The 18,397-nt window shown below is 36.3% G+C and overlaps 1 protein-coding gene across 3 annotated transcripts in view; it reads right to left on the reverse strand.

The window, feature by feature from the left end:
* The window catches only part of SMCHD1 (structural maintenance of chromosomes flexible hinge domain containing 1), a 92,269-nt gene that overhangs the window by 46,997 nt on the left and 26,875 nt on the right, over nt 1-18,397 (reverse strand). For 2 of the 3 annotated variants that reach the window (XR_012649758.1, XM_075023082.1), the window contains exons 6-19: nt 17,590-17,704; nt 17,317-17,436; nt 14,204-14,370; nt 11,920-12,013; nt 11,450-11,660; nt 10,493-10,613; nt 10,208-10,391; nt 9,483-9,680; nt 9,242-9,355; nt 8,708-8,814; nt 8,349-8,431; nt 8,094-8,207; nt 3,615-3,692; nt 3,413-3,532 (exon numbers count right to left, since the gene is read on the reverse strand). Coding sequence is in view for 2 of the 3 variants with exons in the window: in XM_075023082.1 (XP_074879183.1) it covers nt 3,413-3,532; nt 3,615-3,692; nt 8,094-8,207; nt 8,349-8,431; nt 8,708-8,814; nt 9,242-9,355; nt 9,483-9,680; nt 10,208-10,391; nt 10,493-10,613; nt 11,450-11,660; nt 11,920-12,013; nt 14,204-14,370; nt 17,317-17,436; nt 17,590-17,704 (1,826 nt within the window). In the remaining variant the exon portion in view is untranslated. The remainder of the gene's footprint in view (nt 1-3,412; nt 3,533-3,614; nt 3,693-8,093; nt 8,208-8,348; nt 8,432-8,707; nt 8,815-9,241; nt 9,356-9,482; nt 9,681-10,207; nt 10,392-10,492; nt 10,614-11,449; nt 11,661-11,919; nt 12,014-14,203; nt 14,371-17,316; nt 17,437-17,589; nt 17,705-18,397) is intronic. The other variant, XM_075023083.1, reaches the window with a different exon arrangement.

The raw sequence follows: 18,397 nt of genomic DNA on the forward strand, positions 1-18,397 counted from the left end.
CAGAACCAGTATTGACCCTATTGACCCCTGGGGTAACCACTAGTTACTGGCCTCCAATTAGACCATGCCATTGATCACCACTGAGACCAGCCGTTCTGCCAGTCCATACTTCATCAGTTTCTCTATGACTTATGAGAGACAGTGCTGAAAGCCTTAGTGAAGTCTAGGTAGTCAACATCCACTACTCACCCCTCATCTACCAAGTTAGTAATTTCATCATAGAAGGTGAATCCATGCTAACTACTGATAATTTTGTCCTTCATGTGCCTGAAAATGGTTTCCAGGATTAGTTACTCCATCACCTTCCCAGGGATTGAGACAAAGGTGACTGGCCTGTAGTTCTGTAGGTAGTCCTTCTTGCCCTTTTTGAAGACAGGAGTAACATTTGCTTTCCTCCAATCATCAGGCAGTTCTTCCAATTGCCATGATTATTCAGTTACTGAAAGTGGCCTTACAATGATATCAGACAGCTTGCTCTGCCTCATGTGTGCACACCCCATTATGGCCCATGGACTTACATATGACTAGTTTGCTTAGGTATTCCCTGACCTGATCCTGCTTCCACTAAGGGTATCTTCCTTGCTCCAGACCTTCCACCAGTCTTTGGGGCCTGGGATTCCTGAAGGTCCATCTTGCTAGTAAGTATCAAGGCAAAGAAGCTGTTCAGTATCTCAACCTTTTCCATGTCCTGTGTCCGCTGCCTCATTCAGCAAAGGGCCCATGTTTACCCCAGTCATCCTTTTGTCACCTATATATTTATAGAAGCCCATCTTGTTGCTTTTGATACCCCTTGCCAGGGACTCCAGTTTCAATGCAATTGGACTCTGGCTTTCCTAACCCCATCCCTGCATGCTTGGATAGTGTCTCTGTATTCTTCCCAGGTTATCTGTCCCCACTTTCACCTTCTATATACTCCTTTTTTGTGTTGAGTTTTGCCAGGAGCTCCTCGTTCATCCATGCAGGCTTCCTCATATTTTTGCCTGACTTCCTATTCATTGGGATGGACTAGACTTGAGCTTGGAGGAGGTGATCTGTGAATATTAACCAGATTTCTTGGGCCCCCTTTCTGTTCAGGGCCTTATCCCATGGAACTCCACCAGGCAGATCTTCAAAGAGGCCTAATTTTTCTCTCCTGAAGTCCAGGGTTGTGAGCTTCCTTTTTGCCCCCCTTCCTTTCACGATCCTGAACTCTACTATCTCATGGTCACTGCAGCCAAAGCTGTCTTCAGCTTTCACAGCCCCAATGAAACCCTCTTTGTGAGTACCAGAGTACCTCTCCTTGTTGGTTCCTCTATCACTTGAGTCAGGAAGTTGTCATTAATGCACCCCAGGAACATCCTGGATTGCTTATGCTGTGCTGTCTCTCCAGCAGATATTAGGGTGGTTGAAGTCCCCCATGAAGACCAGGGTCTGTGAACATGATGCTGCTTCTGGCGATCTGTAGAAGGCCTCATCCACTTGTTCTTCTTGGTCAGATGTCCTATAGCAGACACCCACTACAGTGTCATCCATATTGGTTTGCTCTTCAACCCTCACTCATAAGATCTCAGTTGGCTCATCATCCATCTCCAGGCAGAGCTCCATGCATTCCAGCTGTGTCTTACGTAAAGGGCAACTTCACCTCGTCTTTCTGGTCTGTCTTTCCTAAAAAGCCTGTATCCATTGCAACTTTCCAGTTATGTCAGCCACCTCACGTCTCCATGATTCTAGCAAGATCATAGCCCTGCTGTCTCTAACTTATGTTTATTCCCCATGATGCATGCACTAGGGTACATGCAGTTCACAGAGGCACCAAAGCATGCTGATTTCCCAGAAAGGTTTTGGCGATTTCTCCGTAATGGTGCCATGTAGGCATTTCCTTGCATACATGCAAATGCTAGAGGTGGGCTCACTTCAGCACCATTTTGTTGATTTTCTGATTTTGAGATTTTTCTGTCACTTCATTCCAGGCCCTTTGCTCATCAACCATGTCCATCACTCCCTCACAGGGCTGCTGATAATGCTCTTCCTCCCTTGTCATTCCTAGTTTAATTTTGGCTTGGTTTTTGCCACTTCAGAAAAAGGCAAAGTCACAGCATGGCAAAAGGGCTGAACAAAAGTTTTCCTTTTGAACTGGAGACTGAGAGCAGAGACCAAGAGAAGATCTATTTTTTTAATGTATGTAGGCCACAAATTTTTTTAATACTATATACAAGCACACTCACATGAAAGGATGAGTCTTGGTGATAAGACAGAGCAAGAGATGTATAATCCACAGTTAGCATGTATTTTTGCAAACTAATTTAGCAAGTAAATACAGATTTTCTTTAAGATGAATTATGAGGTACAGAATCAAAAGTACAGATTTATTTTTTTAAATCCTGTGAAGTCTCATTTACAGATAACGTATTATTCCTTTATAATCTAAAAATTAATTGTGTTTCATATTGCTGGACAGAAAGAGCGACTTCAAACTAGTCTATAGCTTTACCCTTTTTCATAAATATATGCCTATTTTCCCTGGAAATGAAATCTTTTCAGCAAAAATGAATAAAACTTCTTCAGTTAGAAAAACAAAAACTAACCAGCCGCTAACAGATAAATGCACACAAATAAATCAGAAAATAAAATTAACATCTTTGAGGATGAGAGAAACAGGACTAGCAAGGCTGTACCAGAAACATGATGTAATCCTACATTGTACATCTTACGGTCTTCAACAGTGTCATTAAAATCAGAATCCGTTAATTTTCTTTAGAAGATATGACCAGTCACATCTATTTTAGGTCACATACATACACATCAGAGTGTATGGCAAGACAGAGTAACACCAGACATATTTAACAGCATTATTTCTATTCTGGTATTCCAGTAAGTATTTTATGATGGTTAATCCAAAGATACACACCTATTATAACTGAATGAGAGTTTAGTTTTGCATAGGAAACTTCTTTTACAAAAAAAAAAAAAAAAAAAAAAAAAAAAAAGAGAGACTTGGATCTCAACATGCATATTTTAAATGCACAACCTGTTTTTGAATGAGTTTCTTTCTGTGGTTTATGCATGAAAGTTGGCCTAACGAACACTAGTTTTATGAAAGAATATTTATGCCAATGGCATCAGGAAAAAGGGTGATTCTAATTAAGAAGAGGTTTATTTTTATCAAGTACATTTAGCAAAGTTCACATCAGAAAAAAGCTCTTGATTCCACCACCACTTTACTTTTTTGTAAACCTGACTGTATAGCAGAGCCAACATATTACAGGTGAGATCAAAACCTATTAGACAAATTTTTTTTTCTGAAAATATTTTGTATTTGACATGCAAATGCTACTTTTCAGTGCTGACAATTACCTCTCAACTAAAACATGAATAAATGAATCAAATAGAAACACTAAAAGTAGAAGAAAATTGGCATGACTGAAATTCTTACCTATAATAGTAAATTTAAGTGTTTTAGATGGTAGAGGCCTTCCTGCATAAGTGTCTGCATTGCTTTCATTCAATACTACTTGCAGTTTCAAGGTGTAGTTCCCAAGTTTCTGAAGATTTTCTAAACAAAAATACGAATACAATTAGAAAGCAAAAAAAGTAAAATTATAAATAAACTGAAAATATTGCATATGTGAACTTACCCATTTTTTTAAACCAGTATGGCCATTTGCCTCCATGCTGGCTGATATGGGAAATTATTTCTTTATTCCCAGTAGGTGCTGAAAAACAAACAATTAGCTACATGTATTTAGATTTTACACCATACTTCTTAATTTTTTCAGGTATTACTATCACTCATTATTAAGTATTACTATCACTTCTAAATCTAATAAATATAAATTCAGCTTCACAATTAATCACATTGATCACAGCTACAAAAATGAATTCCCTACCTAATCCTATTTTAATTAAAAATTGCTAGCCTCAGACACATTAAACTGAAAGCAGCAGGTTTGTAAAATAGAATTTTATTAGCTCTTTGGTTATATGTTCCCCGTTAAGTCTGAACACTTGTAGGCTGTGCACTCCACACACTGGCAACTGATTGAACTTGACAAATGACCCTAAAAAATTAGCTTAAATGGGAACAACGGTAAAAATGTGCAGCTGACTGAACATATAACTGACGAAAAAGAACATTCCTTGTTTGCTCCAAATTATTGTATCTGTCTTTATAAACACTTCTGCAGCATTAAGACACATCCGAAAAGATAATACACTGAAACTTCGAGGTAATTTTTTAGTGAATGGTACTATAACCTAAGATGAAACCAGGAATAAGGTTTATTGTTTGCAACTTCAAGAGGCATTAATATATTTGTTTTTCAAAACATAATTTTGAATAAATACAGAATGTGACTGCAGTAAGACTACAAAGAATAAAAAGAAATGCAGTAAAAATACACATTGTTCTATAGCTAAATACAACTGCTTCAGATCCTGTTCTTGCACCAAGATAAAGTAGCATACACGAGATAAAGTAACAGCTGCCAATTTTCTTAGGTGTATTTCTTTGAATGTGTAATACTGGAAGTATTGGGTTATTAAAATAAATTTTGATGGCATTTTGTAGCAAGAGCTAATTCAGTTTTCTATACTGGAGAGTTTTCTACCCTTGGTAGTTACTAACACTGAGAAAACAGAACTTCTCAAGTGAGTGCAGTTTTTGTATTGTTACCAAGTTAAACTGAAAGTCTCTTTGTATTATGCAAGATGCACAGCTGGAAGATATACACCTTTCTTCTTGTATTGCCCCAGTACAGACAGATAATCTAAGGTGGAAATTTATCTATAGGAAGTGAAGAAAGTTTAATACTTCTGTGCATAGTGATACACAAAAGATGACAATAAAATAAATGGGATCTTGGAAGAGGACAAATGAGAAAACCCTGGCTTTTAAAGGCAGGGCTGTTATGTTCTGATGTTCTCTTCTGAAAGAGGAGACAATCCCAAGAGCAGTTCTGCATAAGAAAGTTATCAGGTATGTCCACTGCTGCTGTTGCGGTCTCTGTGATGAAAAAACATCCTGATGTTCTATTTGAACAACAGACTAAGTTATTTCAGTGGAGCCACATGCAAAGATTTAGAACTGTCTTTGGAATTTCTCCATTTTTTCCTTTGCTAGAGGAAAAGCCCTTCAAACACTTTGTATTAGTAGTGATTAATGAGCTCCCCTCTGTTGTTTTGGTAGAAAGCACCATTGGGACTTCCTAACCACCATGTTCTTTTCTTGACACTTTCACACAAACATATTTATGAATATTAACAGTTTCCCTACAATCACTGAGATACAGAACGCTGCACTTGTTGCAAACTGTGTACTGCAAACAGCACAAGAAATTAAACGGGGGTAGGGAGGGAGAGGGAGAGACACGCATCTGAAGAGCATCTCCCATTGTGGTTTACAGGAGAGAAGTGACAAGATAATTGTTTGGTCAGAGGAACAGTCAACTAAGTTCTAAAATAAATACTTAGGTGATGAAAACAGTTTGCTGAAGAGCTCAAAAACCTGAAAAGATGCCTCACTATTGCCACAGATTGCCACAGCACCTATTTGAGTATTTTAACAGAGGTACCTGCAATTTTATTGAGTAATCAGAAGTGCTTTAAAAATAATATTCTGAGATAGAAATGGTTATTTCTCAGACACACCTTAGACAAGAATCACCCAGGCATGACTTTGAAAAAAACCCCACCAAACTTCCCAGAACCCAGCTTCCTGGCAGCCCCCTCTGCCTTGGCAGCCTCCTTCCACCAACCCTAACACGAAATTTTAGAGTGAGCCTTAGAGAAACAACCTGCTGGTGGCCCAGGAAAAAAAACAACACATCCAAACAAGCAAAACAAACAAAAAAAACCCACCAGTCCATGCCTCCTTTGGCAGACACTTTCTGTAGGCAGTCTCTTTCTCTTTATCCTACTCTTTCAATTGGTAGCCCATTTCTGTTCCTGCTCCACCTAGACTCTTCAGCTCTCCCTTTTTCTCAGCTCTCCCTTTTTCTCAGCTCTAACCCATAACCCCAACCTTATTTTTTGGCCAAACCTTACAAGCCCCAGATAAAAAATTTCTCATATCCCAGTTGTCTTGCCAGCCCTCGCTTCCCTTGTCCAAACCTTGGACAAGGTGCTCCTGCCATGGTCCATACAAGAAGTTTCTCACAGTCTAGTTCTCCTGCTATCCCACCCTTTCCTTTGGCAGCTTTTGTCTCCACTGGACCCCTCAACTTTCTTATTCTCTCAACCATAATTCAGACCCTAATTTTGAATTGAACTTTGTATAAGGCTCCCCAGTAACAGACCAGATGAGCTATGAGAAACATCTTAACTGTCTTGGCAGTCTGCAGTATATTTTGCCAGGTATTCCACTCCTCAAAAGTGAAGAGAAACTATTTGTACATTGTAAGATGTTTGCTGTTGGCCTTCATATGGGTGTAACCACTTTAGTACAAATGAGAGCTTTATATTCTAAGAAAGACTAGGGGTTTGAGTTTGACAGGTGTGCCATGCTCAAACTGTTACTTGCAGGACTTACTCATTGTTCTGGTGAAAAACAGTGGGATTATCCTAGTGATGCCTAAATTGACTAGAGACAAAAGTTAAGATAGGAAGCAGTACAAACAGTTATAATTACAAATTTCCATCAATGAATCAAAGGGGTCAGGAGACACGAAAGGTCTGAAGATAGACGTTTCAGTGATAGGAGGCAAAGGGCAAACTTAACTTTATTTTTCCCAGCAACACCACTGACAAAACACCATGCCTCTTTCAAGTTTATACATCCTGACATCGTGATGGCCTACCTCAATTAAGGTTGCAAAACACTGATTTGTCCCCCAGGCTGTTGGCAAATAGTCTGATAATCTGTATTACATGAACACGTATTTTCAGTTCCAACTTCTTCATGCCCTGGCACACTACCTTGGACAATGGACATGCACAGCAGACAGTCCCCATACAACAAGTGCCATTAAAATACCATGTGTAGTCTTATGACACATATGCTGAACTGAAGCTAAGATACTTCCATTTGATTTCCTTTGACATGTATCACTACAGTAACCTCAGTGCTTCTGAAGGGTATTTTTACAACTCTTATCAGACAAAGGAATCAGATTTTCCTGTTGTATATGTAAAGAAACAAGGCAAACAAAATTTTAAGTTCCTAAAAATTTCAAATATATTTGACATGTGCAGGATTGGAGTTTTCAGAGAATTCAGTGTTCTAATTTTGTGTTCAACACACAACTGAGTAATTTCACTTGCCTTGGAGAGGATGCAATTCTTCAACAAATGCAATATAAGAATACCAAGTGAAGCACCCATAAAATGGAAAGCACATAGCATTAAGACATTAAGCCTTGGCATTAAAGCAATTGTAATTTCATGAAATGTGGCTTTGGAGTACTACATGCTCTGATGGGATATTGTCCTTAAAATTAAAAGCTATATCCATCCATCTATGAAATGCTAGTATGAATTATATGTATATATATGTCCTGGTTTCAGCCGGGATGGAGTTAACTGTCTTCCTAGTAGCTGGTACAGTGCTATGTTTTGAGTTCAGTATGTGAAGAATGCTGATAACACTGATGTTTTCAGTTGTTGCTCAGTAGTGTTTAGACTATGGTCGGGGATTTTTCAGCTTCTCATGCCCAGCCAGGGCACCTGACCCAAACTGGCCAACGGTGTATTCCATACCATGTGACGTCCCATCTAGTTTAGGAACGGGGAAGGGGGGGGGGGGCGGGGGGGGGGCGGTGATTTGGCCGCTCGGGGACTGGCTGGGTGTCGGTCGGCGAGTGGTGAGCAATTGCCCTGTGCATCATTTGTACATTTCAATCCTTTTATTACTTACTGTTGTCATTTTATTAGTGTTATCATTATCATTATTAGTTTCTTCTTTTCTGTTCTATTAAACCGTTCTTATCTCAACCCAGGAGATTTACTTCTTTTCCTGATTTTCTCCCCCATCCCACTGGATGGGGGGGGGAGTGAGTGAGCGGCTGCGTGGTGCTTAGTTGCTGGCTGGGGTTAAACCACGACAATATACAAAGAAATTTATTATCCATTATGCATTTTCAAAATAATAAAGACTCATTTAAATATACTGAAATACTTACAATGTAAAATAACCTTGAGTTCAACAAGAAGTTTCTTTGAACCTCCGTGGCTTGTACCTGGAAGTTTTTGCATTGCTTCTCCTTTTTTATTCAAAATTTCTATTCTTAATGCTCCTGTATTTAAAAGAAAAATTATGGACATTTAAAATAACCTGTGATTGGAGATTTTTGTATGCTTATTTTTTTAACAACAGTGTATAATATAATTTTAAATTGACATTTTACTTTTTTAGTATTTGGAAGAATAAAATATACCTATTGGTGTACCAGCAAATCTTGTTTCATTTGGTAATAACTCATCTCCTTCAGGCCATGTTACTGATAATTTGTCAGGAAGTCTAGTGAAAAAGAAAGAATGAACAGTTTTCCTGTGAGTTAAAAAACAGGGTAATTTATCTTTAGTAGAATATACATGAAGCTATTTTTTGGTGGAAAGAAACCCAAAACCTGAACTATTTCTTCTTGGTTTAGAGTTCTAGGGTTTTTTTGTTTCTGCTGAAATAGCTGACTGCTTTCCCATTTGGGAATAAAACTGAACATTTTTCTGTTCCTGAAGAAATACTAAAACTGTTATTAGGAACTCTACAAGTAAATAATTACAATTTAGAGCTTACCTTGCCATTTCATCCTCTATGTATTTTTTAACAGCTTTGTCAGACACTGTTCTGTCAAGTTTTGATATTGGAACAGTTTTCATTTCAGCATACAATGCCTGAGGTTCCTGAAAAAAAATTTAGTGCAGGTATAAACAGCCAGATTATAATATGCAGAGAAGAAATACCTCTCTATCAAGGGACTAGACAAGTAGACATAGACATAATGCAATATGCTAACAAATACTACGTGGTGACTCCACAAGACACTGTTCTAAAATTTGCCGAAATCACAAGGGTTAAGAATGGACGAACAACATACTATTGATACCAACTGTGATACTCTATTTCATATGCAAATTTAAATAAATCAGATCATTGATCATGAATAATAATTTTAATATGTTTACATTAAAACTAATGAACTAAGCAGTCGAAAAATACCATAATTTTCAATACTTATTTGAAAGTCGTTTAAATAAGTCTGACCTGGGATTATGTTTAAAGATTCCATAGGCATACCAGGTGTGTGAATTCTTTTTATATTTGTCTTACCAAAGCAATTTGAACCTCTCCTCCAGTGGCAAATATATCCCCATCATGGTCTCCATACAAAAAAAATTTCTCAATACTTCCATAGAATATTGGAAGAGTCTTAACAGTTTTCACCTGTAAAGCAAAGACAATTGTCAGTACATTGCTTCTACATCAAATGTACAGTAGTTGCCTTTTATAGCATTCAAGTGCTTTATTACAAAACAAACAAACACCCAACACCAGTGAGCAACTAACTTACCAGCTGTCCAGTTTTGTATGTTTTCCCATCCCACTCTATTGCAGCATACATTGTCCAAGGGCTCTGCATTCTTTTGGACGGTAAATCAGTACGTGTAGTTATTCCTTTAAAGACTGTGAATTTTATCTGTTTGTCATATTTTTCATGGCAGTCTTTGAGCCACAAAGCAAATTCTCTGTCAATTTTCATTCGCTGCTCCTATAAAGAGTTTACGAAAGAAATACATACTATTAACATATTACAAAATTTAAATCTGACAACTTCAGAATTATAAACAATTATAAGAGTACAGTGATATTGTACGCAAAAAAAAAAAAAAAAGGATTCTTCTGCTTGTAAACACTACAAAATTCTAGGAAAGCTATACTTCAAGACAGAGAAAGTGTTTCCCCCAGCACCCATATTCCTCTATGAAGGGGGTCTTTCCACAAAAACTGTCATATAACAACTAGATATTGTTTAAGAAAATAAAAGGAAAAAGACTAGCTCTTATTTTTTCAGATTTAAAGAGTCAGCTTTACTACTCAGAGTAGTAAAGTAGTACTTTACTACTAAAACTGGGAGAAGTGTCTGCTACAAAGTCCTGAAAAAGTGTCCAAGGTGAAAGTTCTTCAGAAACGGGTCAATATGCAGTGACATGAACAAATGTCCAGTGAGTACAGGTTTCTGTATCATATGCATTAAACTTTTCCAAGAAGAAATACTTATCAGAATAAAATGATCACCTGTCCGTTGAAGATTCTTGTGAACAGAGTATTCTTATCTTTTAGCTTCAGCTCCAGATCCATGAAAGTGAGTTTGTTTGTGCTGACCTGGAACTTATCATTGGTAAATAATGCACCAGAAATTCTGTTGTAGCATTCAATTGGTGCCAATCCTCTCTTCTTTGGAGGAGCACACCACTCAAAACTTAAACAAAAGGAGAAAGACATTAACCCCCTTTTTTATAAAAAGAGGTTTACATTATAAAAAGAGACTGGTTTACATTGTAGAAGCAGATTACCACTTACTCTTCCACAGTTGTGTATGGTATTAATCTTCCATTCCAAAAACATTCAAAAATAGGCCTTTTTCCTCTGGCACCCTTTTCTACTATAAAGCAATCTTCATCATCATCATCATCGTTTAATTCTTGATTAAAAAGAAGACAGTCTCCATGAATACATTTCTTTAAAAAACTAATACCAAAAACCAGAGCAGTCTAATCTGAGGATTATCTATACTTATTAAGTTAGGCACAGTAGCAGTACACATGATCTCAAGCTAGTTATATATAATATTAGGATTTTTTTTTTTTCTGTTTAAGAAATACCAAGCAGAAAAACTAAGGAAAGCTAAGGAAAAAAAATTAAACAGGGATTGAATAATATACCAAATTTGCAAATTTCAAATTTGAATAAATATTACTTATCCCCCTTAGTTACAACTGATGTTCTTCTAATATCAGAAAATCTTGTCACAATTAAACTCAAGATTTGTTTTGTCAAAAAAAAAAAAATCACCAACACAAATTATTTTAAAACCCTAGCATCTGAAAATTCATTAAGGCTGGATAAAACAAATTTTAAACTAAGGACTTAGACTACATGTTGTCCTCTGAGGTATTCTGATGTTAGAAATCTCTTGAATCAAATTGCTGGTGTTTCATTACTTTCTTAGAGCAAAGATCTAACAGTCACGAAAGTCAAAATGTTTCAATCAGACTGCATTCCATGAGAGTTTATAGTTTGAAATCAGATGGTGTTATGTCAAAGAACAGGTTTACATGAATGAGTTACCACAACAGCCAATTTTCTCACAGGGTTCATTCATCCAAAAGGATATGAACTTTTCTGTTCCACCAGAACCCAAATTAGATAACAACTTACACTTCAATTTAAATTGTTCTCATTTCTATTTCATTAAAACATTTAGAGTAGTAGGACTGTCTGTAACAGGACTGATAAGCTGCATAACGTTTCACTCACTTGATGGAAAACATGGATCATCAGGGTATGTTTCTTTATCATACAGGAAGGGATGATATCGGATGATGCCTTCCACTATACCTTCTCCTTCAACATGTGCCTTAAACTCAAAACTATCTGCTGCAGTATTTATATACAATGTCTGCATGTCATCTTTGATCTCCCTAAGATTGACAATCTTTGGTACTTTTCCTTTTTCAAACATGGAAATCTGGAAAAAAATGAAACAAGTAGATTTTCCTTAGGCAAAAAACCCTACAGTAATTAGCATTTGTAACACTTACCTTAACTGTTAGCAAAATGAATTAGTTCCTATGCTGCAATGGTAAATACTATTACTTTTTAAAAATTAAATTACATACATATCTTAAAATGCTGCTGTAGTTCAAAATGCATGATTAAAGAGAAACAGGCACAATATGAAATGCTGCCTTCAAAGAATCTTGACTAATATGTATAAAACTTCTTACCTGAATGTCGATGTTGTTGAAAGGGCTTATGTCTTTTGTTACAGCATTAGTTTCATTTCCTTTTGGTCCATGGATGTAATAGTGATAGATATGTCTGAAACACATTTTGAATGAAAAATAAATCTCAGAAAGTGAAATTTTAAAATTTCAAAATTTTCAAAAATCTAGATAAACTTGCATTTTTATTAAAATATAACTGGTTCATTGCATTGATATAAATCAACTCCACAACAACATGTATATGTGGTACAGAAGACTTACTAAAGGGAGTGACTCTTTTTCACTCTTTTCAACTCTCATCTCCTTCATGCACAATCATACTAAGAACAATTTTTTTATAAAATACACAGTGCAAACTAATAAAACTACTGTAATTTGTACTACACTCTGGAGATTAAAAAGATCTAGAGCCAAAAAACTTCCCACATATTGTTTCTGATATCAGCTTTGTATTGATAATCTAATAGTAACAGAAGTGTTTCACAATCACTATCCTTAAGTTATTTCCAAAAAGTAAAGATACCTCATTTGAATACACACAGCAGTCATGGATGTGGATTGCATGTTAGAAATAATTTTTCTATTCATAGACTTTATTTTCTAATGGCATTTGTGCTCATTTAAGAAAGTCCAAAAAATCCACACCATCAGATAGATTAATTATTTTCCTAGAGATAGGAAGTTTGAGAAAACTGAGGAACTTAACCGCATTTACTTCCAACTTTTCAACAAGCTAGCTAATTCTTCCAACTTCAGATATTGAGTCCTTAAACCTCAGGGTGGTGGTTTGCAGAAAAATGAGATTATACAAGTCAATGGGACTGAATGTATGAAGGAAGTTAAATGCACCTGGAAGTGTTTATAATCGCTTTGCTTCTGACATCTACTGCACTAAATGCACCCCAAGGAGAAATCTTGGTTCCCATACAAAAGCTCCTCACGGTCTCATTGCTCAGGAGTTTAGACCAGACTGGTATGTCCAAACTGCTTAGCATTTTGTCTGCATCTCCTCCAGACCTCAAAAGGTGCTCTCATGGCCTTAAGACACAATTATTTTGGGGGATCATCTCCCCTCCCTCTGCTTCAAAGCATCCAAAATAATATGAGTGCTGTGCTGTAGCCCATTAGAGCAGAATGAAACTGGTATTATGCATGTGTGGCAAAAGACATGGCAGGACGGTATGAGGGGGTGTTTGAGGGGAAAAAGGCCATTACAGCTGAAATAGTGACACAGGATTGTGTAGCACTGGGAAGCTAAATCTGATTGGTTTTACTGTAATAGCTACAGGGCATACACTAGAATAATTGCACCTCTGTTTCATCTCAAATGGAGGCAGTTCTTTCACTTCAAGAGATAGCTGGAATGAACTAACACAGACCTAAGTTTGGGTATTCACTAGAAGGGCACCTAGAAGCTAATGAGGGACCTAATTTATCTGTCAATGTAGAGGTACCCCTACATTTTCACAAGGTTAAAAAGGGTTTCAGCCACAAGTTTTTACTTGCAACAGTGAATGATGTTTCATATAATAAGGTGTTACCTAATCCTTATACTAATCCTCATATTAAGTATTATCTATTATTATTAGATTACAGGTAAGACAAAAATAAAATTATTGCTTAAAATCAAGTTCTATGGTTTGCCAGATTTCAAAATTGGGCCATGGCTTCATAGTTCAGTTTACATTCACAGATAGATCCATCCTCTTAACAGATAAGTCCACATGATTCACAGGTATCACAGACTTCCACATCTCCAAACTCTGCAGGGCCACTGATGACACTACTATAGTACTCAGTGGACAGTATCACATATCAGTCTGCCTCTTGAACTGGGATGAAGCAGCAGCTTTTTTTTTTTTTTTTTTTTTTTTTAAAAAAAAAGCCAAACCACAAATCTAGATATAAAGGTTAGGAGCATAGCTGTGAGAACAGTAATTTATCGAGTTACTAACAATTATATATCTAATTATTACATTAATAATAACTATTAAACTGAATAAGTTATTGATAATTCAATTGGACAATTATGTATCAATTATCAAGTCACACTGAAACTGATGTTTGTAAACATCTTCATTTGGATGGGGGGCCCCCATTCAGGTGTGCTAGTTTCTGTAAAATCAGTTAGTTAGGAAGACTAATTGTGGCATCAACAAAACATGTATCAACAACCTTAACAGGAATAAAGCCGATGACAAAGTACAAAAATGAAGTAATTCATAATTATCTGACTTTGTTAGTAGTACACTTTTAAATCAAATCTTTTAAATCACAAACTTACGCCAGCTGCCTTGTCCAAAGATGAAAATAGTTTTTCAAGTACTGCATATGATCTGGTTGTACACCTGTAATGACAACTGCTGTGAAACTCTCTTTATCCCTTTCTTCTAATATTAGATTACGAAGAAATCTTTCATCATCACTTGTGATGTGAGTAGAATCAGATGGCTACAAAAAGAGTAAAATAATAAGAGCAAGAATGTAAACTGAATTTCTGATCTCCCATTAGCTTTGAAAAGTATTAAAAAACAGAACAGGAAAAGAGTCCAGAACACATGATGCTAAGTATCACAAAGGATTAACGCTTATAATAAAACCTTCCAAATTAAAGTCAGCAAACTAAGAATCTGACATCCCTGATCCAGTTTATTTTCAACTCACTTTCATGACAGCATTTGAAGTGTTCAGTCTAGAAATGCATTTAATCATGTTTAATGTGGCACTGTGTGATATCCATGTTCTCATCCATCAAATGGAACTACTATGTGTACCAGACATAAGTCTTCTTTAAGAAAACCAAGTCAGAAAAAAAAAAAATATTTGCTTTTAAATGGATAGGCTGCTTTCTTTAGCAGAAATTGAAGTGGAAGAAACATGCTTTTGCCACGGAAGGGTGAATCCTCAGTTCCAGCTGAAATACCCAGTAGTCTCACAGAAAAAGAAGTTCCTGATTCCAGAAAGTCCTGATTGTCTTTTCCTGGATGGATGCACTCTACTCTTATGATAGGAGGTTTCTAAGCTGCAGAGAAACACAGCCATTGATGTCATGTTTCACATTGGACCAGTGGATAATCCTTTACATTTGGTGCATCCAGAAAAGAAGCTATTTTTAACACAAAGATTGAGATCTTTATAGCAACTGCAAACAATTGGTACAATGGAGAAGATACACTTTTCCATGCTGTAGTAAATGCAGCATCATGCCTTGTTTTGCAGGAAAGCAGGCAAAAAGTAAACACATCACAAAGTCGTGAAAGGATACATCTCCTACCTAACCGTAGACAGTGAAACATGGTAGTCAAGGGTGTTCTGTTAAGACTTACTTTCCCCAGGGAATCAAAGAGCTCTCTTTAACCAACAGGATAATCTAACCAGTTGTGGGAACTTTCATCAAAAAAGACTGAAATTCTTAAAATGCTTTCTTCTGCCCACAGCATGGCCTCTTTTAAACCTAACAGTCTTGCTGATTTCATCCAAGTAAGGGGCTGTTTCTATGCCAGTAATGAGATCACAGGTAATAAAGAAAATCCAGAGTTGCTTGGTCCTCATCTCTGTATGGTTTGACCAATGACCTAGAAGCTGCACACCAATGTTGAACAAGTGCTATCCTGTACAACTTACACAGTGAAAGTACCTCCCAAATGCTGTTCCCAAATGCTTTGGTTGCCTTCCTACTACAGATGACAAACTACCATGGTGCTTTCCCCAACATTCCTAGCATTCATCTCAACTAGAAAAGTAGTATTTACTTGTTGGCAATATTAAATGGTCCAGGGAAGTGACTACAGTAAAGACAGGTGCCTATTATCCATCAACAGAAGATGATTGGCTGGGGTGCCATCAGTGCCATTTCTCTTCAGTGTTCTGGCCTTGTTCTAGAATGTCTTAGGTTTGACATTAATTACATCTTGATTTCTTTGCAGAAGTAACTTCCTTTACCAACTCAATGCCTTAAAGATTCAATTATTCTTCTCACACTGCAGTAATCCATTACAACTTCTGTTTCTGCCACAGTATTCTCTTGCTCACCTATGTGCACTGCAGACCATTTTTCAAGACACTAAAGAGACAAATTCACATGTTTAATTTCACATCAAGATAATGAACTGGCCTGGCTATTTCAATGATTTGTAAAAACTTCTTAGACCTGAGCTGTCTATCCAGTATCTCCACACTTCACTTCTATTACTTGAGTGCTTCACAGCATCTCTTCCCTCTTTGATATTTACAAGTTATTTTTTACCTCTAATAGAACTTTACTTGCAATATTTTTCAACGGCATCAGCTTAACTTTCATTTTATATTATCACCTCAACTTTTCAAACAGTTGATTGCACCACCTTCTTGAATTCTTTATTAGTATCTATGCATCCCATTCAGCTAGTTTCCTCCAATTAATGTCTGTTAGAGCTTATTTTCTACTTTTATATCCCCCACACTCCCTTTTTAATATGAAGTGGGGAGGGAAAGCATTTGTGCTCTCTACAATAAACAGATTTTGTCTACTTTTCAGTTTCTATTTCTGTGACTTTACCTTCTTATCTCTATTACAGAGAGATTAAAAATAAAACTCATACATTTTTGATGATTCATTCTTTGTCACAAGTTACTGCCCCAATATTGGCATGTTAAAAACATTATCTACCTCCTGTTCCTCTCACCCATACAAAAGGCCAAGAGCACTGAGATAACCCACAAGATATGGGCTATAATCAAGGTCTGATTACCTCTTCATACACAGCATCCACTTATGCTCCCATCTGCACCCTTAGTTATATCTTGCCTTTATCTTCTTGTCCAAAGAAGAGTTCTTTTCAGTCTTCCTCCTTATCTTGCAGCTTTTTGCTTAAGCTTTTCTTCTTCATGAAAACCATCAGGACTGTTCATTTTAGTTTTCAACTAAATAGTTCATTTCTTTTACAAAATTAGTGGAGATTTGTGAATCCACTGGGTTTTGTTTATCTGGCTGGACTGCTCTCCCATAGACAGGTTAGTTGTTCTACATACTTCTTACATAAGCACAGTTTGTTTCCCTAATTTATTCCTTACTACTTCAGAGAACGGACATTTTTCTTTGTTTCATACATAATGAAACAAACGATGATCTTAGAAAGGTATTTTTAAATATTTTTCTTAACCTGATATGTTAAACTATATGTAATTTCTGTCCTTTATGGTAAACTGAAAAGATAAAAAAGAATCACATACAAATAAAGCTTTATGATATATAGTGCTTTCACGTTTCCCATTACTTCCTTTTACACTCCAGGGTGCAAATGATTCAATAAGATGAAGATATCCCAGATAAGTACTACAAGAATATTACACAGTGAAATCATGTTAACCTGGGAAAAGCTTTCAAATAAAAAAAGAGAAAGTAGTAAGGCTATTTACCTTTCTGTTTCGAATGTATCCGCTATATATTGCTTCTTTGTTTTTCTCCTTCTTTTCAAAATCCTCTTTAGAAAGGACAAGTTCATGAACATCCTGAGAATCTGCAGGTTTGCTTATCATCTGATATTATTAAAGAAACGGTATTTAAAATCAAAATAAGATTTAAAATTAACACAACAAAATAGTTTAATACTGTGATTAAAAGCTAGGATAATAATAATCTGATTATGTAAAAATGTTTTAAAATAATGTTTAAGATTGATATTTACTTACTCTGGCAGACTGTCCAACGAAGAACACTGCTTGTTTGCCTCCAACTCCAAAATATGAGATATCACTATTTAAACTACGAGGCACTGGCAAAGGGCGTACATATCCTGAATGATCACTGAGAGTAAAAGTGTGTTTAACAAGTTTTCTCAAGATAAACGTAATTTAAAAAAAGAGAGAAACTTCTGATCTAAACAGCTTGTATTAAATTCTTCCGGCAGTCACATTGTTCAAAAAATCCTTCACTTTAGACCTATTATAATTGCAACATTAAAACTTATATGCCTAAAATTCTTGATGTATTCTTTTTAAAAGCATGATGACAGAGTAACTCTTTTCCTAAGTCATCTTATAAGATATTTCTGTCCCTTCTAGCAAACCAAATCTTATTCAGTCATACAATTTGCTTATATTACACTGACGTTCAGATGAAAGAGAGGATAATGTTTGGCAGGGAGAATCTGATAGAAAAGAAACTATTACTCTGAAAACTTTTCTCCATTGTTAACTCTGCAACAGGGACATGGTCAACAGGTCTGCATGATAGGTACTGTGGTATAGGTACTGATACTAACTGTGAAGCTCATGCAAATGAAAATGGCTTACAAAGCAAACCTGATCTTTTTGACATCATCCTTTCAGAGAAATACTATTGAGTAAAAATGGGAAATAATGCCAACCAACTATTAAACACAGTCTTGGAGAGACTACATGTGCCATCAGTAATTAAATTCCATGTCTTTTAAGTCAGCTTTGATGGATGAAAAGTCTTACGTAGTTTAAGCAAATGGTAGGACAAACATGTTTTTAA

This window comes from Buteo buteo, chromosome 3 (genome assembly GCF_964188355.1).
Source record: "Buteo buteo chromosome 3, bButBut1.hap1.1, whole genome shotgun sequence".
Classification (NCBI taxonomy): domain Eukaryota; kingdom Metazoa; phylum Chordata; class Aves; order Accipitriformes; family Accipitridae; genus Buteo; species Buteo buteo.